A 19,782-nucleotide genomic window follows, 5' to 3' on the forward strand; every position below is an offset into this window, starting at 1 on the left:
ACGATGCTTTTCCAACAGTTTAATTTAAACGATCTGTTCCTTTGTCACAATTAACCCTCCTGTGGTCGATCATGCAGCTAGAGCAGGAACTCTGCAGGAGGATCGGATAAGTCTGGACTTGTTTTAACTGCTTTCCCTCAACAAGATAATAATTTCTGCAGAATAACTTCCTGCAGGAGATCTTTGTTCTTCAGATTTAACACATCCATGTAAACCTCTCTGCATACTGTGTGTTTATAACTGAAGGGTTCATCTGAGAGTCTGAACAATCTTTACTGCTAACTGGTTCTATTAAGAACTTAAAGACGCTCCAGATGGGAAGTTATGTCACACTTTTTGAACCTTAATTGAGTCACTCAGCAGGCAGGGATCAGTGGTTTCTCACTGTTTTATCCAACAGAAGGAACCTGCAGTGACTTGAAGCCGGCTTTAGTTCAATAACAGCGCAATTATGGTGGATCTGATCTGATGCCAAAGGAAACATGTTATGTGGCCTTTAAAGAGGTCATATTATGCCCTTTTTGGGGTTTGTATATTTAATCTATGTACCTACTAAAGTATGTTCACAATAGCTAAGTTTGAAAAAAGTGTATGTTTTTATATACTGCCGCTCCATGCACCGGCTCGCTTCTGACTCTCTCTCTAAGGCTCTGAAGTGCCCACGTTCAGAGTCCCCACGTGTGCCAAGTCTGGTCTGATTGGTCGGCCTGTCGGCTCTGCCATAAATGGTCAGTCGCTCAGCACGGTTCTCGGAAATGTCACGCCCCTTTTACCATATTGGGAATGCAGCCATTTTGGCTCCGAGGAGAGCAAAAACATTAGCACCTTAGCACTACTGTGCTACCAGCAGGCTACGGCATATCGTGGGCGTGCTACAGAAGTTAATGGGCGTGCAACATGAGCTGCTGGGCTTGCCACAACGAGCCAATGGGCTTAGATCAGTGATCTCACACTGACAAGACATCACACTGGCAATTTTTTTTCGAGGGGGGCTAGAACCGAGCGTTACATGCAGCTAATGCTACAGCTAACAGGAGGACGTAGGAGAAGCCGCATTTCTGCAGACTTTGAATTTTTGCACATAGATGTACCTACAGGATGCACAGGACACTTGGAAAACACACTAAAGAGCATATAAAACCAGAAAAAGCATAATATGGCCCCTTTAAGCAGAGTGAAGGTGAGTAAGAGGCTGTTTAGGCGTCTGTGGTTTCCGTCCTTAAAGAGTAACTAAACCCTAAAACCACTTTTTTCAACTATAAACCTCTGTATTTGAGTATTAAGTAGTGTTATGGATCAATTCAAGTCCAAATCTCGACATTTGAGTACAAAGTATTGAAATTCAAAATATTGTATTAGAAATGTACATAGTGTCTGCCCTTCCGTTTGAAAAATTCTAATGGCTGTGTGGAGTGAATGCCTACGTTACCAAACCTATAAAAGCCTCGTCACCCAACTCGTTGAAATGTGGGGATTCAAGTGTAGTGGATTGAGACTGAGACTGAGAGAATTGCACGATTAATGTGTGTGGGGCAAACATTGTATCATGTTGCGGCCAATAACGGTGCAAAGGAGTGAGTGGGCGTGTCTTACCCCCCTGCCCCGCCCCCCTCCCTCTCGAAGTTGATACATTGACATTCTAAATGCATTTTTTTAAATTCCAGGGTAGAGCAGTTCAACTGAAAATCAGTTGTCAAATCAGAGTCAACCAGAACAAACCAGAACAGTAAAATCCAGTCAGAGGACAGAGTCAGACACAGTCACCACCACACATGTACAGAGGCCCAGAAGGGATGATGGAGCAGCTTTAATTTGGGAGAAGTCTGTATTTTATTTTGAAGGAACATGAGACTGACTCACTATGAAGTGAGTGCATGTAATCCCAGGCATTACATTCTGGTGTAGTTTTGGGCTTTCCAAAGCAACCTGCTGCTTTCACAGGTCAATCAGATTAGCTGCATGAATGAGCAAATGTCCAGTGAAAGACTCCCACACAGGAAACAGCTGTGTGTTTCCCACAAATTCAAAAGAAGAAGAAAGAAGGAACGTGCTAGAAGCTCGTCTGGACAGGTGGGAAACACCCAGAAAAAGAGAGGCGGGATAATTAAACAATTAAAATACAACAACAAACCAGGCGCCAAGCAGGAGCTCTGTCTGAAGTGAGGTCAGGGAAAATATCTGTTCCACTAAACTCTTAAAGACGCATGCAGGAAACAGTGAGCAGGTGTAGGGGAACATGAAAAGATCCCTCCAAGCACCAACTACTGAACTCACCGTAGCTCCTTCACACATTCACTCCTGAACATTTTAGCTTTGCGTCATTTAAAATTCATCGCCTGCTCGCGGGGAAATTTCCTTAATATTTCCTTTTGTGTTCTCACATCAGCACCAGAAGACTGAAGTGTTAAAACTGCAGTTAAGACTGCAGTTCCTTGAGTGTCCACTAGAGGCTGGCTGCAGAAGCACAGGAAGTCACATTCACACCCATTCAAAAAAGCCTGTTTTTATAGCAGAGATTAACATGTTTACAGCCTGGTTAAAAAAAAACAAATAGGTCTGATTAGCTCATGTCTCGATCGACACACACTGTACGGGGGGTGAATGTTTTGATGACTCATAGGTTTTGATTTGATGAAGGATAAGAGTTATTCACAATAAGGCGTGTAGCTGACCTGATTGACAGGCGGGCGCGGTGTAACGGTTTGTCAGGAAGCTTAAAACCCTAACCCTTACCCCCACCCGTCCATCACAGTCTGTGGCTCAAACCGACAACTCTTTGGGACATATCCAGGAGAGCAGAGCATGTGTGACAGGGGCTGTGAGTTGAAGCTAATGTGCCCTCATAATGTTTTCATTATTAATCACACTCTATGTTGTGGTCATAATACTGAACAATGTTGTTGCACGTTGCAGATATTTCTCAGGTCCTGTAGGCCTGGCGACTGGTCAGTCTTCTTATTTTTTAATCATTCTCCATTAAGGGTTATTTTGGAGGTGAAAGAGAAAATATTGGCTTATGTCATGCTGATCTCATGTGACTCAGTGTCTACAGCTGCTCTGCTCTTCTTATCACACTATATGAACAGAAGGCTGCTGTGTGTATCAGTTAGTCAAGATCCTAATTCTGTGGAACATTTGTGACAGGAATTCTAGTTTTGTGTTCGTATCAGACTGAAACCACATCAGCTGGGGGTTGTCCGTGGACTCAGAGTCTGACTCCTGCTGAGGGTGAGGGGACAGCATTCCCCTTGTTCGACCGCCTAAAAGGAAATCTGCCCGCTTTGATAAACAACGGCAGATAATAAGACTGAGTCACTGGATAACAAAAAACCTGAGCTCATTGGGATTTCATCCAATCATTGTTTAGTTTTCCACAAAGTCAATGATGGTTGCCTTCTGAGGAAAAGTAGATCGAAGCAGTGATGCAAGTAGAGCAAAGCAGTGATGCAATGTAAAACAGTCTTTAGAATGAGGACCTTGTGTTGAATATTTTAAAGCTGAAGAATCCATACTTTCATATTTTCCATTACCCCCCCCACTCCATGAGCACCGTGATTATACATTACTCTGTCACCATGCTGCACTCTGTAGTGAGCATGAATACAGCATGAATAACACTGTCAAGCATGACGAATATCCATCTATTCATTTTCTTCCGCTTATCCTGATCAGATACTTGAACCACCTCAGCTATCTCCTCTCGAGTACCCGCTCTTCTCTGAGCTCCCCCTGAATGTCTAAGCTCCTCCCCTTCTCTCTAAGGTTAAGTCCAGACACCCTTCAGAGGAAACTCATTTCAGCCGCTTGTATCTGTACTCATATTCTTTTGGTCACTACCCAAAGCTCATGACCACAGGGGAGGGTTGGAACGAAGATCACCCGGGTAATCGAGAGCTTTGCCTTCAGGCTCACATCTTCACAGATGGTTTGGTACAACACCAGCATTACCGCCGACACTGAACCAATCTCACGGTCCATCTTACCCTCACTGTGAATAAGACCCCGAGATATTCATTCCCCTGAGGCAATGATTCACTCCCCATTTTCCCATAAGTGTTATAATTAACTTTCGGTCTCTTTGTGTGGTATTGACACGGTTCAGTGTGCTCAGAGTGAAAGTCTGACCAAACACCCACATTTTTGTTCTTCAGTAGCAACACAAACTCAGTGAGCTTCAAAATAAAGCTAAAATCAGAGAGGAAACATTGCATTACATTAATCCATAGATTGTAAATATGATTGCTTGAAGCCTGAGTGACGTCACCCGTCTGTTCCTGCAGGGGGCGCTGGAGTCCCATGGATGGCGTCTCCATGCTGGAAATGCTGTCTCAGCCTAACTTTCAGTCAACCTAACGACAGGCTGAGAGCTGGAGCTGAGGCGGGTTTTAAGCCTCCAGACAAACCGTTACACCGCGCCCGCCTGTCAATCAGGTCAGCTACACGCCTTATTGTGAATAACTCTTATCCTTCATCAAATCAAAATGGATGAGTCATCAAAACGTTCACCTCCCGTACAGTGTGTGCCGATCGAGACATGAGCTAATCACACCTATTTGTTTTTTTGAACCAGGCTGGGTGTGTATGTGACTTCCTGTGCTTCTGCTGCCAGCCTCTAGTGGACACTCAAGGAACTGCAGGTTTTAACATTTGATGTGAGAACACTGATGTGAGAACACAAAAGGAAATAATAAGCAAACTCCCCCTGCGAGCAGGCGATGAATTTTAAATGACGCAAAGCTAAAATGTTCAGGAGTGAATGTGTGAAGGAGCTACGGTGAGTTCAGTAGTTGGTGCTTGGAGGGATTCAAGGTGACGTTCAGGGAGCATGGTTTGGTTCCTGATGAAAAATGCTCTGTGTTTTGATTGTCCAGGACCCTCTTTTCATGTTCCCCTACACCTGCTCACTGTTTCCTGCATGCGTCTTTAAGAGTTTAGTGGAACAGATATTTTCCCTGAGCTCACTTCAGACAGAGCTCCTGCTTGGCGCCTGGTTTGTTGTTTCTGGTGAATTATAATTTTGATTTCATAGGAGTCACAATGAGTTCCCAACGTAGCTTTTATTCACATGAATGTCAGCGTGCCAGACAAACATACTCAGGCCATCATAACAATAACGTTCTAAGTCCCGTTTGTTCTTACCAAGTCTCATGAGACTTACACAGAGTATGGCAACACTTGAGGGTCACAACAGTATAACAGCACTACTGTCTACAAGAACATTAAACCTTTTTAGCTCTTTCAGGATGAGCTGAAGTGATTGAACCTTTTAGAAGAGAAAGCTATCGCAAACACTTTTGTCCACCAGATGTCAGCGTTTGATTAAGCGTTGATCCTGTGTTTTTACACTCTGTAAGTCATGCAACACGCACATGCACGAACAGGATCTTACGGACATGCACTAATGGAGAGATGAGTGACGGAGCTGCACACAGCGGGCACTCCTGAGCTGATGGTAGGGAGGGGGTTTGTTGCCTTGCTCAGTGCTCAGGAAGTGATCTGGCACCTCTCCAGCTACCAGACGAACTTCCAAATTTCAATCATTTTCATGATCAAAATCGCTGAACTCGCATATTTCCGGCGCCATACAAGGTGAGGCAGCGACGAGTTGTGCCTCATCCCAGATTGCGCAATCCCTCACAAACTGGGTCGATCGTATGCCTTTTGCTTTCTTACTGTTTGTCACCAATGTAATTTTTGTAGACACTTTTATTATACTTCCTCACTTTCCATACAATAAGTAATGTATTTCACGTGTGTTTATAACATATTTAGTCTTTCTAATTTGACAAAAAGCCGCACTGAAAAAGCATGAGGTGAGGCAGCCAGTACCTCTGCCTCAACTGAAGGGGCCGTCTGTCAGGTTACATGAGGCTCATAAAGCCAAGGGCCAGATTTACTAAAGGTTTGCGTGTCTTAAAACGTGTGCAAACTTGATACCACCAGCAAAAAAAGTGCTATCTGATCTACTAACGGCGCGCAGTGAGGATTGCGTCTTTCAAATGAGTAAAACAACACACATTGTCCATTTAGTACATTTGCCTTAATGAATATGCAATATGGGGCGTTTCTGCCCTAAAGTATAAAGAGGAGAAAATGCAAACAAGTTAAGTTAGTACACGCATTGCGATTTACCAAGCCTGACAAAAATTGCGGTGATTGTGACGAACGTGCTAATCAAGGAGCACAGCGTTATGCACAACAGGCTGCTGTTATTTTAGTTAGGAGGAGACACAGCACAACAAAAGAAGGCATAAAGATCACGTTTTTCCCCACATGTGTTTACATGTTTCAAATGACAGAAAAATAAATGGCATGCATTTATTTTTTAATTTGATTCAATATTCTAATCGTTAAGGAAGAGAATTATTGTTTGGCTATTGTTGCCATATAGCCAAACAAAACTGAACATTCACAGCCTTTGCATTGTATAGAATTTCAACATTGACATTTATGTCTTCCTATTTCCCTCTTTTCGCCAACATTGCACTCCTCTCTTAAAGCCCGCTGCTGCTAATCTGTAGGGCGCTTGGATTGGGCGACCTCACCACTGTTTGTACCCCCGTCTTCGATACCTCTTTCCAGGGCATTTATGTCCGATCAGACACAGTGCTGGCCAGCTGTCTGGGGCGCAACAATGGCCTGAGTGTAGAGCGCCCGGTCCACAGAGGACACAGCTCGCACCTCCTGCGCAATGTAGGACACTTCATTCTTAAGTTTAAGGGAAGAAAAGAGAGGCCCTGTCTAATGCCGAGGTTTTCTCAAAATTTTTCTTTGTAATATTCAGATTTATCTCCTATAACTTGAAAGTATTGTGCGTTTATTTGCCTCTCCCACTAATACCTATTTTGCGCTTGCAGTCATCTTGCTTTCTGTCCAAACTCTCCGTGATGTAAACCAGTAAAACACGCAAAAGCCTAACTTAAATAGTACCGCCTCCACAAGGTTTGCACCTGTTGTCATTCGCGCAAATTTTCTTAGTAGATCACCCGCAAAACATCAAACATCAAACATGAGTTAAAGTCTTAAAAAATGAAAAGAAAGATTTAGATTTAGAAAAGAATAACATATGTAAAGTCACCTGGATGATATTAAAACATTTTGTATTCATACGTGAGTGTAAATAATGATGAGTGGGGCGAGACGAGGTGTTATATTGAGCTAGCGAACTTTTTATTTTGACATTTATTTTTCAGTAAGAGGATTTGGTGTAGTGTTCCTTCGTTTAGAGGCATTTTCACCAACATATTTATGTGACATGACATAAATTCGTTTCACCGAAACGGGGTCGTGGTCATTCTGGCGAGCTGGAATTGACGTTCGACTGCTCTTATGAACAGTAATAATTCCAATTTGGGATGACGCTGATTTGTCGGTGATGACGTCATATGCGTGATGCATCACATTCCAGAGAAGCTTTCACACTTAAATTGGTATGAGAGACTGTGGATATAAATAGAGCCGCGGACGATGTGAGAGCTCCGTCCTCCTCTGTGCAGCGATCACACACACACCAACACTACCACACACTGCCAGAGGTAGGTGCAGAGAGGGGGGGAGAGCGCAGACATGCTCAGGTGTTCTTCTGACGAGCTGTCTGAGGGTTACATTGCGCAGGCTGTTTCTTTGTTTTTAAAGGACAGATTCGAGGAAAGGCTGAAGTACAAAGAAACTTTGAGGACAGAAACATCCGGGATATTCTTTATTTTTCAGGCGTGAAGATGCGAATCTGTGTGACCTTTCTCCTGGTTTACTGAGGATTTAAATGTGTTTTTACAGTTGAGGTTTTTATGGATATTTTGAGTCGAATAACAGGTGGTTTAAATTGGCGCAGCGAGAGGATAGAAATACACAGAGTCTTCTTCGGTGTTCAGGAGCAGGTGGTCATTTAGTATGATTCTTCCTGACTAACGCGCGTGTCTCTTTTATTTCCATATTGTTTTTTTCCCCTCGTGTTTCCTTGTTTTATACGGCTGTATTTCCTAATCAGAAGCGCCTCTGCGTGTCGGACTTCCTCCACTAATTTCCCTTCTCCTTCCTCCTCCCAGATGTTGATGTTGATAACGCTATTTGTACCGGTGCTGCTTCTGCGTCTGGTCCAAGGCGAGCCCGGGTCTCTCCTGACCTTCAGAGACACTGACCCGATCACTGGCAGGTCGGTGGAGTGCGATCGGTGCCCCCCGGGGTCCTACCTGCGTGCTGGCTGCACCGAGACGCTCAAGAGCGAGTGCTCACCGTGTCCGACAGGCTCGTTCACGGAGCTGTGGAACTACATTGGGAAGTGTCTGCGCTGCGGGGTGTGCGGACACAACCAGGTGGTGAAGACGGAGTGCATGGCGGACAGTGACTGTCAGTGTGAGTGCAGTCTGGGATACTACTACAAGAGGAAGTACGACGCGTGCCTGCACCACAGCGAGTGTCCGTCCGGGCATGAAGTGCTGACTCAAGGTAGGCTGCTGATCCTGAGCCAACAAGTTCCCACGAGTAGATTCTGAATCTGGCTAAACCAGTTAAAAACCAGGGGTCAGAGATTCCTCATCTGCTGCAGGTTCACATGAGTATGGGGCGCCGATTGTAAAGTTGCGCACACTACAAATAACAACAACATTTATCCACTAAAAAAATAGCCCTAAAAAAATCACTTTTTATTCACATTTAGAGAAATATTTGTGAACTTTGTCATATTTACTTTTGTGAATAAAAATGTAAGATAATTTCATTGGCAAATATAAATGTTAAATATTATATCTAAATGTTGAATGTTTTATCTAAATGTTAAATGTTATATATAAATGTTAAAAATACATGTCCTGATTCTAAATATTTAGCTACGTTTCTAAACATTTAGTTTACATTCTAAATATTTAGCTTTGATCCTATATATTTAGCTAAGATTGTAAATATTTATAATCAAAGCTAAATATATAGATTATAAACTAAATATTTAGCAAAGACTCTAAATATTTAGCAAAGTCTGGACACACCCCCAAGATGGCCACCCATGAGGGGGCCATCTTGGGAAGATTTCAGGGGTCCAGCCGCATGTGGGGCCCCTGTGGAGCTCCTCAAAAACAGGGTCCATCCTAAATCAAAGCAATGATCAGAACATTTTATCTGAAACCTAAACACTCAACAGAACGTCTTAAAGCAACAGAAACATGTTTTAGTGATTGATGCTTCAGTAAAGCGTGTTTCTAAATGTAACCCCTGTCTCTTTAAACGCTAGGGTCCTGACGCCCCAGCTTATATGAGATATTTGAGTCTGATCCAGATTTTTAAGAATAGATGTAACCTTACGGAAAACCGACCTTTGCGTAGCGGACTGTGCACCTTCGTGTTGGCCTGATGTCACTGCGTTGAGGTTCTCAAAGGGCCGCCTTCCTCACCAGCTCAATGCAGCTCTTGGTTCTCTGCTGCAGGCAGCGCTGAGTCACAGCAAGCTGTAAAGGACAAACTTCACGGTGATGCATTTGGATTTGTTTTGGATAAATAAATCAGTCAGGCTCCAAACCCCGGCCCACCCTACAGGATCAATATCTACCTGATTCTCACATTTGTCTTACTTTTATCTTTTGCATCAGGAGGGACGTTAAAAGAAGTCCAACACGTTACTGTTTCATTAAACGATAGCTGGTCATTTAGCATGTTATGATTAACTGGTAATAACATGTTTAAGGCAAGTAGACGCGTCAGAACATCACAACAACATCCTCAGGAGTCAGCATGACAACAAAGACTATATTTCCCAAAATGCCTTGTGGGAGGAATTTGGTTTATTCATGATATCCTAAGGGGGCTCCAGTGGCTGCTTGCAACTAGCAGCTTAATACTTAATATAAGTTCATTTTAAAAAGCAAATTGTGTTTGAAGCACCACAGAGATATGTGAGCAGTGTCTGACACACCCTCCTCCTCCTCATCATCATCATCATCATACTTATTATATTAATAATCATATCTTTAAATATCAAGTGCTTTACAAACAGCTGACAAAGTCCTGAAAATGAGACAAATGACAGACAGATGAAAATCAATGAAACCAGAGCTAGAGGCCACTCAATGAGTTTTAGCCTGCAGAATACTGCCCCCAGAGGCACACAGAGGTAACTGTATTTACAATCAAAGCAACAAAAATCTTTAGGATGATGTCTGGAGATTGGGCAACAACTGATTTTTCTGTATTAGTATGAAAAGGTATTTAAAAGAGAGAGATAAAAGGTTGCTTTAACAGTTTGAGAATCAAAGAATGACCCACCTGAGGTCACAGAGGTCACTGAGGTCACGGATCAGCAGATGTTTAATTGCTCTCATCTTCTGTCTCCTGCAGGTACAGCCGATGAGGACACGGTTTGCCGAGTTTGTCCCAACGGCACGTTCTCCGACACCGTCTCTTCTCTCAAGAACTGCACGGCGCACAAAAGCTGCAGCGCCCCGGGGCTGCACGTGGTGCTGAGGGGCTCCACGTGGCACGACAGCGTGTGTATGACCTGCGACCAGTCGGCATCGAAAGGTAAGATCACAGATTGTTACGTAAGTGGGAAGAGAGGGGAGGGGCACGGTGCTGGTTTGGGTTTTTATGTTGACTAAAACTTCAATGAATTAAAGTTTCCAAAGAAGCTTGCTGGGACTTCTACTTTACATCAAATGCATCACATTAAACTCTGATAACTGATCAAGACCTAGGGTAAAGAAGTCTGCTTCACAGTATGAGGCTCAGTGTGGACAAACATTTCGAGCTCCTTAAAAACAGCAAGGTGGTGAAAACGTCCAGAGATTGTTCTGTCATGACATCAACCTGCACAGATCAAAAAACGTCTTTATCTCCTGCAGACGGAGCGGACTACCTCAAAGAAATCATCCCGTCTTTCTTCATCCACCAGAAAATGATGGTCAGGAGGCTGCGCCACATCCTGCGCAAGCTCCCATCTGAGGATGGCAGAAAACACGAAGGAGTCTCCGGAATGCACACGTCAGAACTCCACCAGCGGATTAATGCTTGGGTCGCCGCTGCCACGGCGCCGCACATCCGGCAGCTTCCTGCGATCCTGACCAAAACAGGAGCGGTCAGCGCCGGAGAGCGTCTGCAGCACAAGCTGCACAGGATCGACGCTCATGTGGCCGAGCTGTGCGGTTTGAATGACGGGGCGGACGCAGCCCGGGGGTCAGAGTAGAAAACAGCGGTGTATCTTCCTCTTCTTACGTCTCCAGTCTCGACCTCATGTGCACTCCTGCTTGTTCAGAAAGTCATGTATGTTGGTGTGTGGCCTCGTGTGTGTGCTGACGTCTTAATTTATTTAGGAGCCACTTGGCAGAGCTTGTTGTGTTTTTGTACATAAAGAATGTTTTTGATCACGTGCAGCTTCTTCAATAAAGATCATAAATCTGATCCCTGCATTCTGCTGTTTGTCCATCTCATTTAAACACTCTTACGTTATACATTATTATACATTCATTATGTAGACACAGAAGACATGAGAGAGACACTGACACACATCATGTCAGTCATTGGTTTGGCGTTCACTAACGAAGGAATCATTCGTCGTTTTGAGATCCTTACCCAAACTTTAAGTGGTTTCGCTCCGTCCTCAAGACGTCCTGAAAATGTCACAATAAAACACACACGAGGACTGTAGATAAAGACTACTACAGAAGAAATATAGAGCCAAGTTTCAGCTTAAATATCAATGGACTGATCTCTGGGGCGGCTGTGGCTCAGTGGTAGAGTGGATTGTCTCACAACCTGAAGGTCAAGTTCCTTGTTTTTTGGTTCCGCTACAACGGAATTAAGGGACGGACATGTACGGTGAGCACACTAGTGATGTGAAAAGCAGTTCTTTTCAGTGTACTGAATTAGTAGAATCAGTTCAGTAAAGTGATTCGTTCAAAAGATTTGTTCACCGAATCGTTCAGTACTTCTCCGCAGCTCTGTCTGTGAATCAGAATTTAATAAGCTGAAACACGGCCGAACGTTTAGTTCTGCTCGCGATCGTACTGAGAACAGCCGGTGGTGAATAATAAACCAATGAGCTGAGAATTTAGTTGGATAAAGTTACAGTTTGCAAACTGAAAGCTGCTAAAACAATCACATTTATTTTCCCCGACCGTTCTGTCCAGTACGTTCAGTTCGTTCACTGAACGAGAGATCCGCCCTTCCTCTCAGAACGTGATTCACTGAACGAACGTCGGAGCTCACACACGAGAATGAGAGCACACACACACACACACACACACACACACACACACACACACACACACAGAGAGTGAAAGACGGGAGAGAGGAGAGCGCAACTGAAGTTGAGAAATTAACGACTCTTTTCAGTAAGTGATTCAGTTCAGTTCGTTTTGAACGAATCGTTCACGAACTACACATCAGTAGAGCACACGTTACCTCCCGCGAATTTATGTAAACATGCATGAAGACTGTTACCACTGATGTCTGAAGTTTAAGCAGACTGTGAAAGACAACGGTGCAACGAGTTCTCATGCCGTGGTCGGTGTGGTCGGTATGTGATACAAAGACGAAGATGCGTCACAAGATTGCTCCAGCAATAAGCGTTCGTTTCAAAGAACCACCCTGTGTCTGTTGTTGTGAAGAGCGCTACATGAACTTTGTTGTCTCACAAAGTCAGAAAATTGTCTTGGGCTCTTCACCCTTGCCGCAGCCATAAAAAAGACAACAATCATCATTCACATCAAACATAAAGCCATAAACAAGTCTATAAATAACATCAGGATTGATTTAAACGTTTTATAGAAACACGGAGCAATGGATTTTTAAACCTGTTCAGTCTACAACGGGGAACTCTGACCCTCTTACCTCATCCTCTCGTTCAGTCCAGGGGAGGTGAGGTAGCTCACACCTGGTCCATCTGGCACTGATTACATAGCTCCTCTCTGATTGGCCAAAAAGGACAGCTTACAGATGTATTTAACGTGTGTGAGATCAGCAGACTGGTTGATGTGCGTCACTTCTGAGAAGGCTGTGAGGAGAGACAGTTTACCTGTGTGTGTGTGTGTGTGAGTGTGTGTGTGTGTGTGTGTGTGTGTGTGTGTGTGTGTGTGTGTGTGTGTGTGTGTGTGTGTGTGTGTGTGAGTGAGCTTTGTTGGCTCTGAATGATGTTTTGATGGAGAGGTCTGTGATCACTGCGGTGTATGGCATGTGTCATCATGTGAGTTTGTTACGCAGCATGTGATCATACTGTCAACAGACAGTGTGGTGTGACATTTAAAGTGACATTTAATGACCCCCAGCTTAAATGTCACTTCCTGTTTTCTCTGGCTCAAATGGCAGAAGTCAGTGGACTTCCTTGTAGAGTTATTATTATGGAAGAAGATCGATTAATGGTGCAGAAAAAATATACCATGACTGAGCAGAGAGGCATAGCATCATTTAAACATCTGCACAAATACGGTAGTTTAAAGAATGTCCCGGACATCAAACAGCCAACATGCTAATAAACGTAGACTTGCAGCGTACTCAAGCATCTCTGAAAAAGATCTATGGATGAGTTTGGAAACAATAACCCCAACCAGGAGCGATTGGCTAGTTTTGCAATGACGCTGCGATGCCCAATTAGAAACACTGAACAACAAGGTGAGAGAACATTTGCAGAAGATGGCATCAAGCAGCATACCATCTGGGGTATCACTCCTCTGCCTCCGGGCTAAGATGGAGTGAAGCTTCTGTTGTTATCAGTATGATATCTGATTCGTCCCATGTATGGGGACCAAGTATTCAATGGACTTGGGAGACAAACTAAGCATGGCACAAAAAGTAAGGAAATTTGTGTTTGGTAGATTATTTCTTTGTTGTAACAATGCTTCTTGGCAATAAATCTTATACTGTTGAAACCCTTTTAAATGGTGCCACATTTGTAAGGAACATGCATTTGTGGGATAAGCAGCATAGCTGAGTATGTGGGTTGCGCCCATGAAAAACTTGCCAAATCTTCTCTGCCAATGCCAAACAGCTTATTCTGCTGTTGAAACACACACTGATTATTCCTTGAGATAGCCACTAGGGGTACCTTGAAACAGATAAACACAGTTAAACACAACATACTGTATAAGACCCAGGATTGTGTCCATGACTAAGGAGAGTATTTGGCGTTGTTGACCTTCCTAGAATCGTGTATAACCTGCGGTCAGACGACAGACTGTTGTGTGTGGGTACTTTGTTTGGGTAAGAAGTGAACTTCCTCCTTCGTCTCAAACAGATAGGACTCCTGTCACCAGCCTGGTTACACAAGTTGCAATTTTCTAAAGTGAGCCCAGATGTCCTTCTCCTCCTCGGGGACCAGAAGTAATCATCTGTGAGTGTGCACACAGGATGGCTCTGCTACATCTGAGCCTCTATCTGTGTTCAGCAACACTGAGAACACGCCGCTGCGGCCGTGACTTTAACACTAGTCTTTAAATGAATGGGTCAGAGCGGAGAGCCACAATGACTGCAGAGAGAGTGTTGTAGGAGTCACCGGTGAAGTGACAGAGAAGCCACAGAGAAGTGTGGAAAAAAAGAAACCGCAGTATCAGTGGTTACTGATACTCATCAGGCGGAGACCTACATGGTCTTTGCACCTGAACACAAAGTGAGCTTATAACCCCTTCCTGCCTAAGGAGACCTCTGAGATCAGCTGACTCAGGCCTGCTCACAGTGCCGGAGGTCAAAGGGCGATCTAGCTTTCTCTGTGACGGCTCCTTGGCTCTGGAACAGTCCTCCACTTTCTGTCTAATCCGGCCTTAAGATTCATATTTACAGACCCTCAGAGCTCCGGTGTGCAGATTTGAACTCTCCTGATTGTTTGTTACCTTCATTTTTCTTTGGCTTCTGTTTTAAGTCGTCAGGTTTGGGACTGGAACGTTTAAATTAAGGATATCGATATTTGAGTTGACAGTTACACGCTGACATCGTCAACTTGACTTTGCAAATCTATTTCTAACTGTGAGGTGTTTTACCCCCACACTGTGTGGGATGAAGAGCCTGACTGATGTGAAACGGTCTTGATTTTTTTGTTGACACCATGAAACATGAAACAGGAATGAACCGACTCCTCTGAGAATTTCCACCGAAAAATTAAACACAAGGTTCCTGAACCAAAATCCAGTGTGAAGTTTCTATCCTGACAACATGCACACGTCCTGTTTCCTCGTCGTGGATGATTAATTAGTTACTGAATTATAAACTGTGCAGTCAAGAAACAACAAGGAGAGATGATGCTGCTGGTGCTTTATTTGCATTTCACAGTGACAGCGCATGTTTAACTGTTTTCTCAGGCGAGTCATCGAACTGTTTTATTCTTCTAGCTAACCTTCAAGAAAGATGCAGACCGAAGAGAAATTAATCCTGACTTCCTGCTGCAGACATCATGACTCAGTAGATTAGGAAAAGTGATGGAGCAAGTAATACATGTTGATCAGTCATACTGCATCCCTGGCAGATCAATTAGGGACAATATATCCCTCATTAGAGATTATTTGGAAGTCTCTAGCTCATTAGATGTAAAGTTTGGTCTGATTTCTCTTGACCAAGAGAATGCATTTGATCGGGTGCAGCATAAGTATCTGTGGAACACCTTTGAGGCTTTTGGTTTCTCCTCCAGTTTCATTGCCTTGATGAAAACTCTGTATTGTGACATTGAAAGTGTATTGAAGGTTAATGGTGGTTTAAGCGCTCCTTTTAATATCAATAGAGGGATTTGGCAGGGCTGTGCAATGTCTGGCATGCTTTATTCTATAGCCATTGAACTCGTGTTGTGTCAGATAAGAAAACAGTTAACAGGGTTTAAATTAAAGTAGAATCTTATACCCATGCATCTGTCAGCATATGCAGATGACATCATGGTTGCTGTAACAGATAATAGTGATGTCAAAAAGCTTATTCACATCACAGAGTGCTTTGGGGAAATTTCCTCCTCGAAGGTAAACTGGGGTAAAAGTACAGCCTTGTTAGTAGGAAAATGGCGAGGGAATGAACCAAGGTTACCTGATGGTTTTAAATGGGTGATGCATGGCATCAAGTATCTAGGTGTTTTTTTAGGATGTCAGTCTGAGGTTCAGAAAAACTGGGAGGGTGTAATTGAGAAAATGGAGGGCAAACTAAAGAAATGGCAGTGGCTTTTACCACAAATGTCCTATAGGGGGCACACACTTATTATTAACAATCTAGTGGCCTCCACCCTGTGGCACCGCCTGTCAGTGTTAGAATCTCCAGCAAACCTGGTAATGAAACTCCAGAGTATCATTGTAAACTTCTTTTGGGATAGATTACACTGGTTACCACAGAGTGTTTTATTTTTGCCTAAAGAGGAAGGAGGACAGGGATTGGTTCATCTGGCAAGTAGGAATGCAGTTTTTAGACTGCAGGTCCTACAAAGCTTTCTTTATGGACCTCTAAATTTACCCTGGAGACATGTGGCTGAGTTTATCTTTGGTCTTGTTGGTAATTTAGGATTTGGAAGAAACATGTTTCTTATGAACTGTGCAGAGTTGAATCTGAGTTGTTTGCCATCATTTTATGTGAGTGTCATTAAAATGTTGGGGCTGTTGGAAACTGGCCGGCTGGGCTCAAACACATCCTTGCATTGGCTGTTGAAGGAACCTATACTGAAGGGCTCTCGGTTCTCGGCACTTCATTGGAAGAGGTGCTGATGACATCTGGAACTCTGACAAATAAAGGAATAACTACAGTCCAACATCTGTTAGAACTGGCTGGAGCTAATTTGGATAATGCTGTAACCGTGGCGAGGAGACTGGAGGTCAGATCGATTCGAGTGGTTGGGCTGATGCTGGAGAAATTCAGAAAGGCGCTGTCAAAAGAGGACAGAGTTCTCCTACAGAAATGGTTTAACGGACAACTAAAACCTGAGGATTGTGACTGTTTTCCCAGGATGTGTGTCCCAGGAAGTCTGAAGGACTGGGCCCTGTGGAAGAGAGCAGTAAGGTTTGGATGCCTTTGGACTCTGTGAATGGGAAAACTCTTTATCAGGGATGTGTCAGGGGGTTAAATAAAGAGAAACTTAAAGATAGAGCAGACACACCATGGAGAAAGTATTTCAAAGTAAAATCTGAGGTCAATCCTGCATGGAGCATGCTTTACAAACCACCGTTAACAAAACGTACTGGTGATTCACAATGGTGTATTTTACTTGGAATTGTGGCTGTTAATGCTTTGTTGAATCCTGCTGTCTCAGATAATTGCCCCTTTTGCGCTGAACGAGAGACAATTCTTCATTGTTTTTTACAGTGTTCTAGATTGAGGTCTCTTTTTGGGATACTGAATACTCTCGTTATGTCTTATGGAGAACATTTTACTGACCTCATGTTAATTTTTGGTTTCTCTTACAGTAAAAAAAAGAAGAAAAAAGGTTGGCTGCTGAATGTCCTTTTCGGTCAAGCAAAGTTTGCTCACAAAATCACCTCTCTCTCTCTCTCTGTCTCTCTCACTCTCTCTCTCTCTCTCTCTCCCTCTCTCTCTGATTTCTGACTCTCTCCACCGTCCTCTCTCTACAATAAAAAAGCCCCAAAAGTTTTTCTAATGCGTTTTGTCGTCTCTCTGTCTGTCTCGTTATAAACGACGGACCTGTCTCATGACCGAACTCACTGACTGAAGTCACTCGGAGTGACTTCAGTCAGTTCAGGAACCACCCAGCGGCGTCTGAATACCCAGACATGATGATTTGATTTACCACGATGAGTGATCTCTGTGTTCAGACATCTGTGAACAGAACACATGGCTAAACTCAGTCCAACTTTGAGCTGGCGTTTAAAGGAGCTGTTGTAAAGTGCTGACTCAGGTCTCTGTGTCACACAGCAACACTTCCAGGAGTCACTTTGCTGTGAAATGCTGAAAACCTTTTCTTTTCTTACACTCCAATGAGGCGACACTTGGCAGTTGTGTTTGTTAGTTTATTTGGACAATCCTAGAGCATAATGGGTGTTTCCTGACCAAACCATCCGCTCCCTGAGAGTGTCACACCACGGGGACTTTTCTCTGTCTGCATCCACACCGCCCCGATGCTGGGAGAGAGTACTCTGAAGCAGGAGCCGCAAAGGTTCCTCTAAAAGAGGTTCTAGGAACTAAAACAGTTCATAGTCCCTGCGGTCTGGAAACACCTAATAAATAACTTTTTTTAACTTGTGAATACACTTTGTAACACGGGAGCTACTCCTCTTTCCTTCATGCACTGGGTGTTGTCCACTCAATGTCGATTTATCGCTCCCGCGCTGCTGCAGGAATTACTTCTTGTTGATGCCTTAGTGACACTTACAGGAAGACGGGCATTTCAGGTGTGGGAACGTGGGAGGGCTGCTGAACCTGCAGAACCTGCTCAAATCCATTAACAGCCACAAACCTGCAGAGATTCGGCCCAGTGAAGACCGTAGCGATAGCGTCGTATAGAGGACTGTGTTGCTTCATCCGACACTTCCACATCTTACCTCAGGAGACCCTGGATAGTCTCCTGCTGTGAGGTGCATGTGTGAACAGTCAGATTAGGAGTCAAACCTACAGGCTGGTCATGTCTCATTCTCAGTGAGTGTTAAGTTTCTCTTTCTTGACTAAAAGTCACATGAATGAGGAGTTGTTCAGCAGCTGACCCTGAGCGTTCTCATTAGTGTGCATGACAAGGCTCAAAAAAGAAATGACCATCAGTCATTCTGCCACATTGTTTGGATTTCATTAACTCGTAAAAACTGGGTAAGGAAGGAGGAACATGAAACTTTTGATTGAGTCAGTTTACAAGATAATACACGAGAGGGGTCTGGAGTTTTACAAAACCTTAAATCCTGCAGGAAAACAAACTGAATCAAACATGGAAAACATTTCTAGAAGGATCGATAAATTACCCCCCATAATCCACAGGGGGAAGTAGGTTGCTTTCATTTGAATAAAGGGACCAAACAAGACAGACATGCACGCTGAAAAAGTTCCTCAAAAAGGAGGAAGAACTTTCAGAGTTTGGCTTAAAAAGTTGAAATCTGTGATTGTAGACTCAGCTGAAGTATCAGAGGATTAGTGTTTCATAAGCTGCACGTTGAACACCTGGCTCTGTACACCTCCATCAACGTGTTTGAATCCTGCAGGCGGTCACTATGATGAAACTCAAAATGATGTTTGTTAAAAGGTCAGCAATAAAAGACGACTGTGCGAACCTTCATTTCCAAAGCATGCCGAGTTGCAAATACAAACAAATCAAGATGCGAATAGAAGCACAGCGAACAGAGAGGTTTGCTCGCCGGGTTAGTTTAAACAAAGTTAGATTCAAATAAAGATTCCTTCTTTCAGCTTCATGCAAACTTCCTACAGCAGAAATAGATGTTATAGATAGTGTTCAGGTGAGGGAGCATTTCCTGGAAAATGAGGGACTGGAAAACATGCTGTAAAGCTTTTATTATGTCAGCCACAAAGGCAGTGTTAATCTCGTCAACGAAATAAATGACGAAAATATTCGTTGACGTTCAGAATGAAAATGGAAGTTAAGCTTCTTCTCTGAGGAGAGGGGAAAGTATCGTAGAGTTTCCCTTTCACATTTCTTTCTGTTCAGTGACTCACACAGCAGGTGTTTGTTTACCCAACCGCTGAGACTCCCGGTGAGTTATGTCACATTTCACAAAATCAAAACGAAAAGAGAAGAAGAACGCAGCCCTCACACTCGCTCTACAGGTAAAGTCGAGGTCCAGGTGAGGGCTTGATTTGCTCTGTCCCGACTATCAATGACTGACCTGGTGACCCCGCGTGTGCATGCTAACCAAACCCAGGGGACCAGTCTTCTGAGTGTCCCAAAGGTCA

General features: G+C 43.6%; 1 protein-coding gene and 1 non-coding gene across 3 annotated transcripts; both read left to right on the top strand.

The window, feature by feature from the left end:
- Positions 1-7,451: 7,451 nt before the first annotated feature.
- LOC132991398 (tumor necrosis factor receptor superfamily member 6B-like) lies at positions 7,452-11,382 on the top strand. 2 transcript variants are annotated; one of them, XM_061060172.1, is made up of 4 exons: positions 7,452-7,535; positions 8,046-8,445; positions 10,324-10,506; positions 10,827-11,382. In XM_061060172.1, the coding sequence occupies exons 2-4, from the start codon at positions 8,046-8,048 to the stop codon at positions 11,165-11,167; spliced, it is 924 nt and encodes a 307-aa protein (XP_060916155.1). In that variant the 5' UTR covers positions 7,452-7,535; the 3' UTR covers positions 11,168-11,382. The 2 variants fall into 2 exon arrangements, with proteins under 2 accessions (XP_060916155.1, XP_060916154.1); XM_061060171.1 differs by lacking the exon at positions 7,452-7,535 and adding an exon at positions 7,542-7,877.
- A 2,258-nt stretch (positions 11,383-13,640) lies between these two features.
- On the top strand, positions 13,641-13,837 carry LOC132991743 (U2 spliceosomal RNA). Its single transcript, XR_009676256.1, has one exon. It is a non-coding gene; the product is annotated as a U2 spliceosomal RNA (small nuclear RNA).
- The last annotated feature ends 5,945 nt before the right edge of the window (positions 13,838-19,782 follow it).

The sequence above is a fragment of the Labrus mixtus genome, chromosome 16 (genome assembly GCF_963584025.1).
Source record: "Labrus mixtus chromosome 16, fLabMix1.1, whole genome shotgun sequence".
NCBI classification, from domain to species: domain Eukaryota; kingdom Metazoa; phylum Chordata; class Actinopteri; order Labriformes; family Labridae; genus Labrus; species Labrus mixtus.

Bases quoted from the DNA above. Each gene is read 5' to 3' on its own strand.
- LOC132991398 (XM_061060171.1), top strand. From the start codon at position 7,788: ATGGATATTTTGAGTCGAATAACAGGTGGTTTAAATTGGCGCAGCGAG. The intron at 7,878-8,045 runs GTGGTCATTTAG...TCCTCCTCCCAG, and splicing joins TCTTCGGTGTTCAGGAGCAG to ATGTTGATGTTGATAACGCT. The intron at 8,446-10,323 runs GTAGGCTGCTGA...TGTCTCCTGCAG, and splicing joins GCATGAAGTGCTGACTCAAG to GTACAGCCGATGAGGACACG.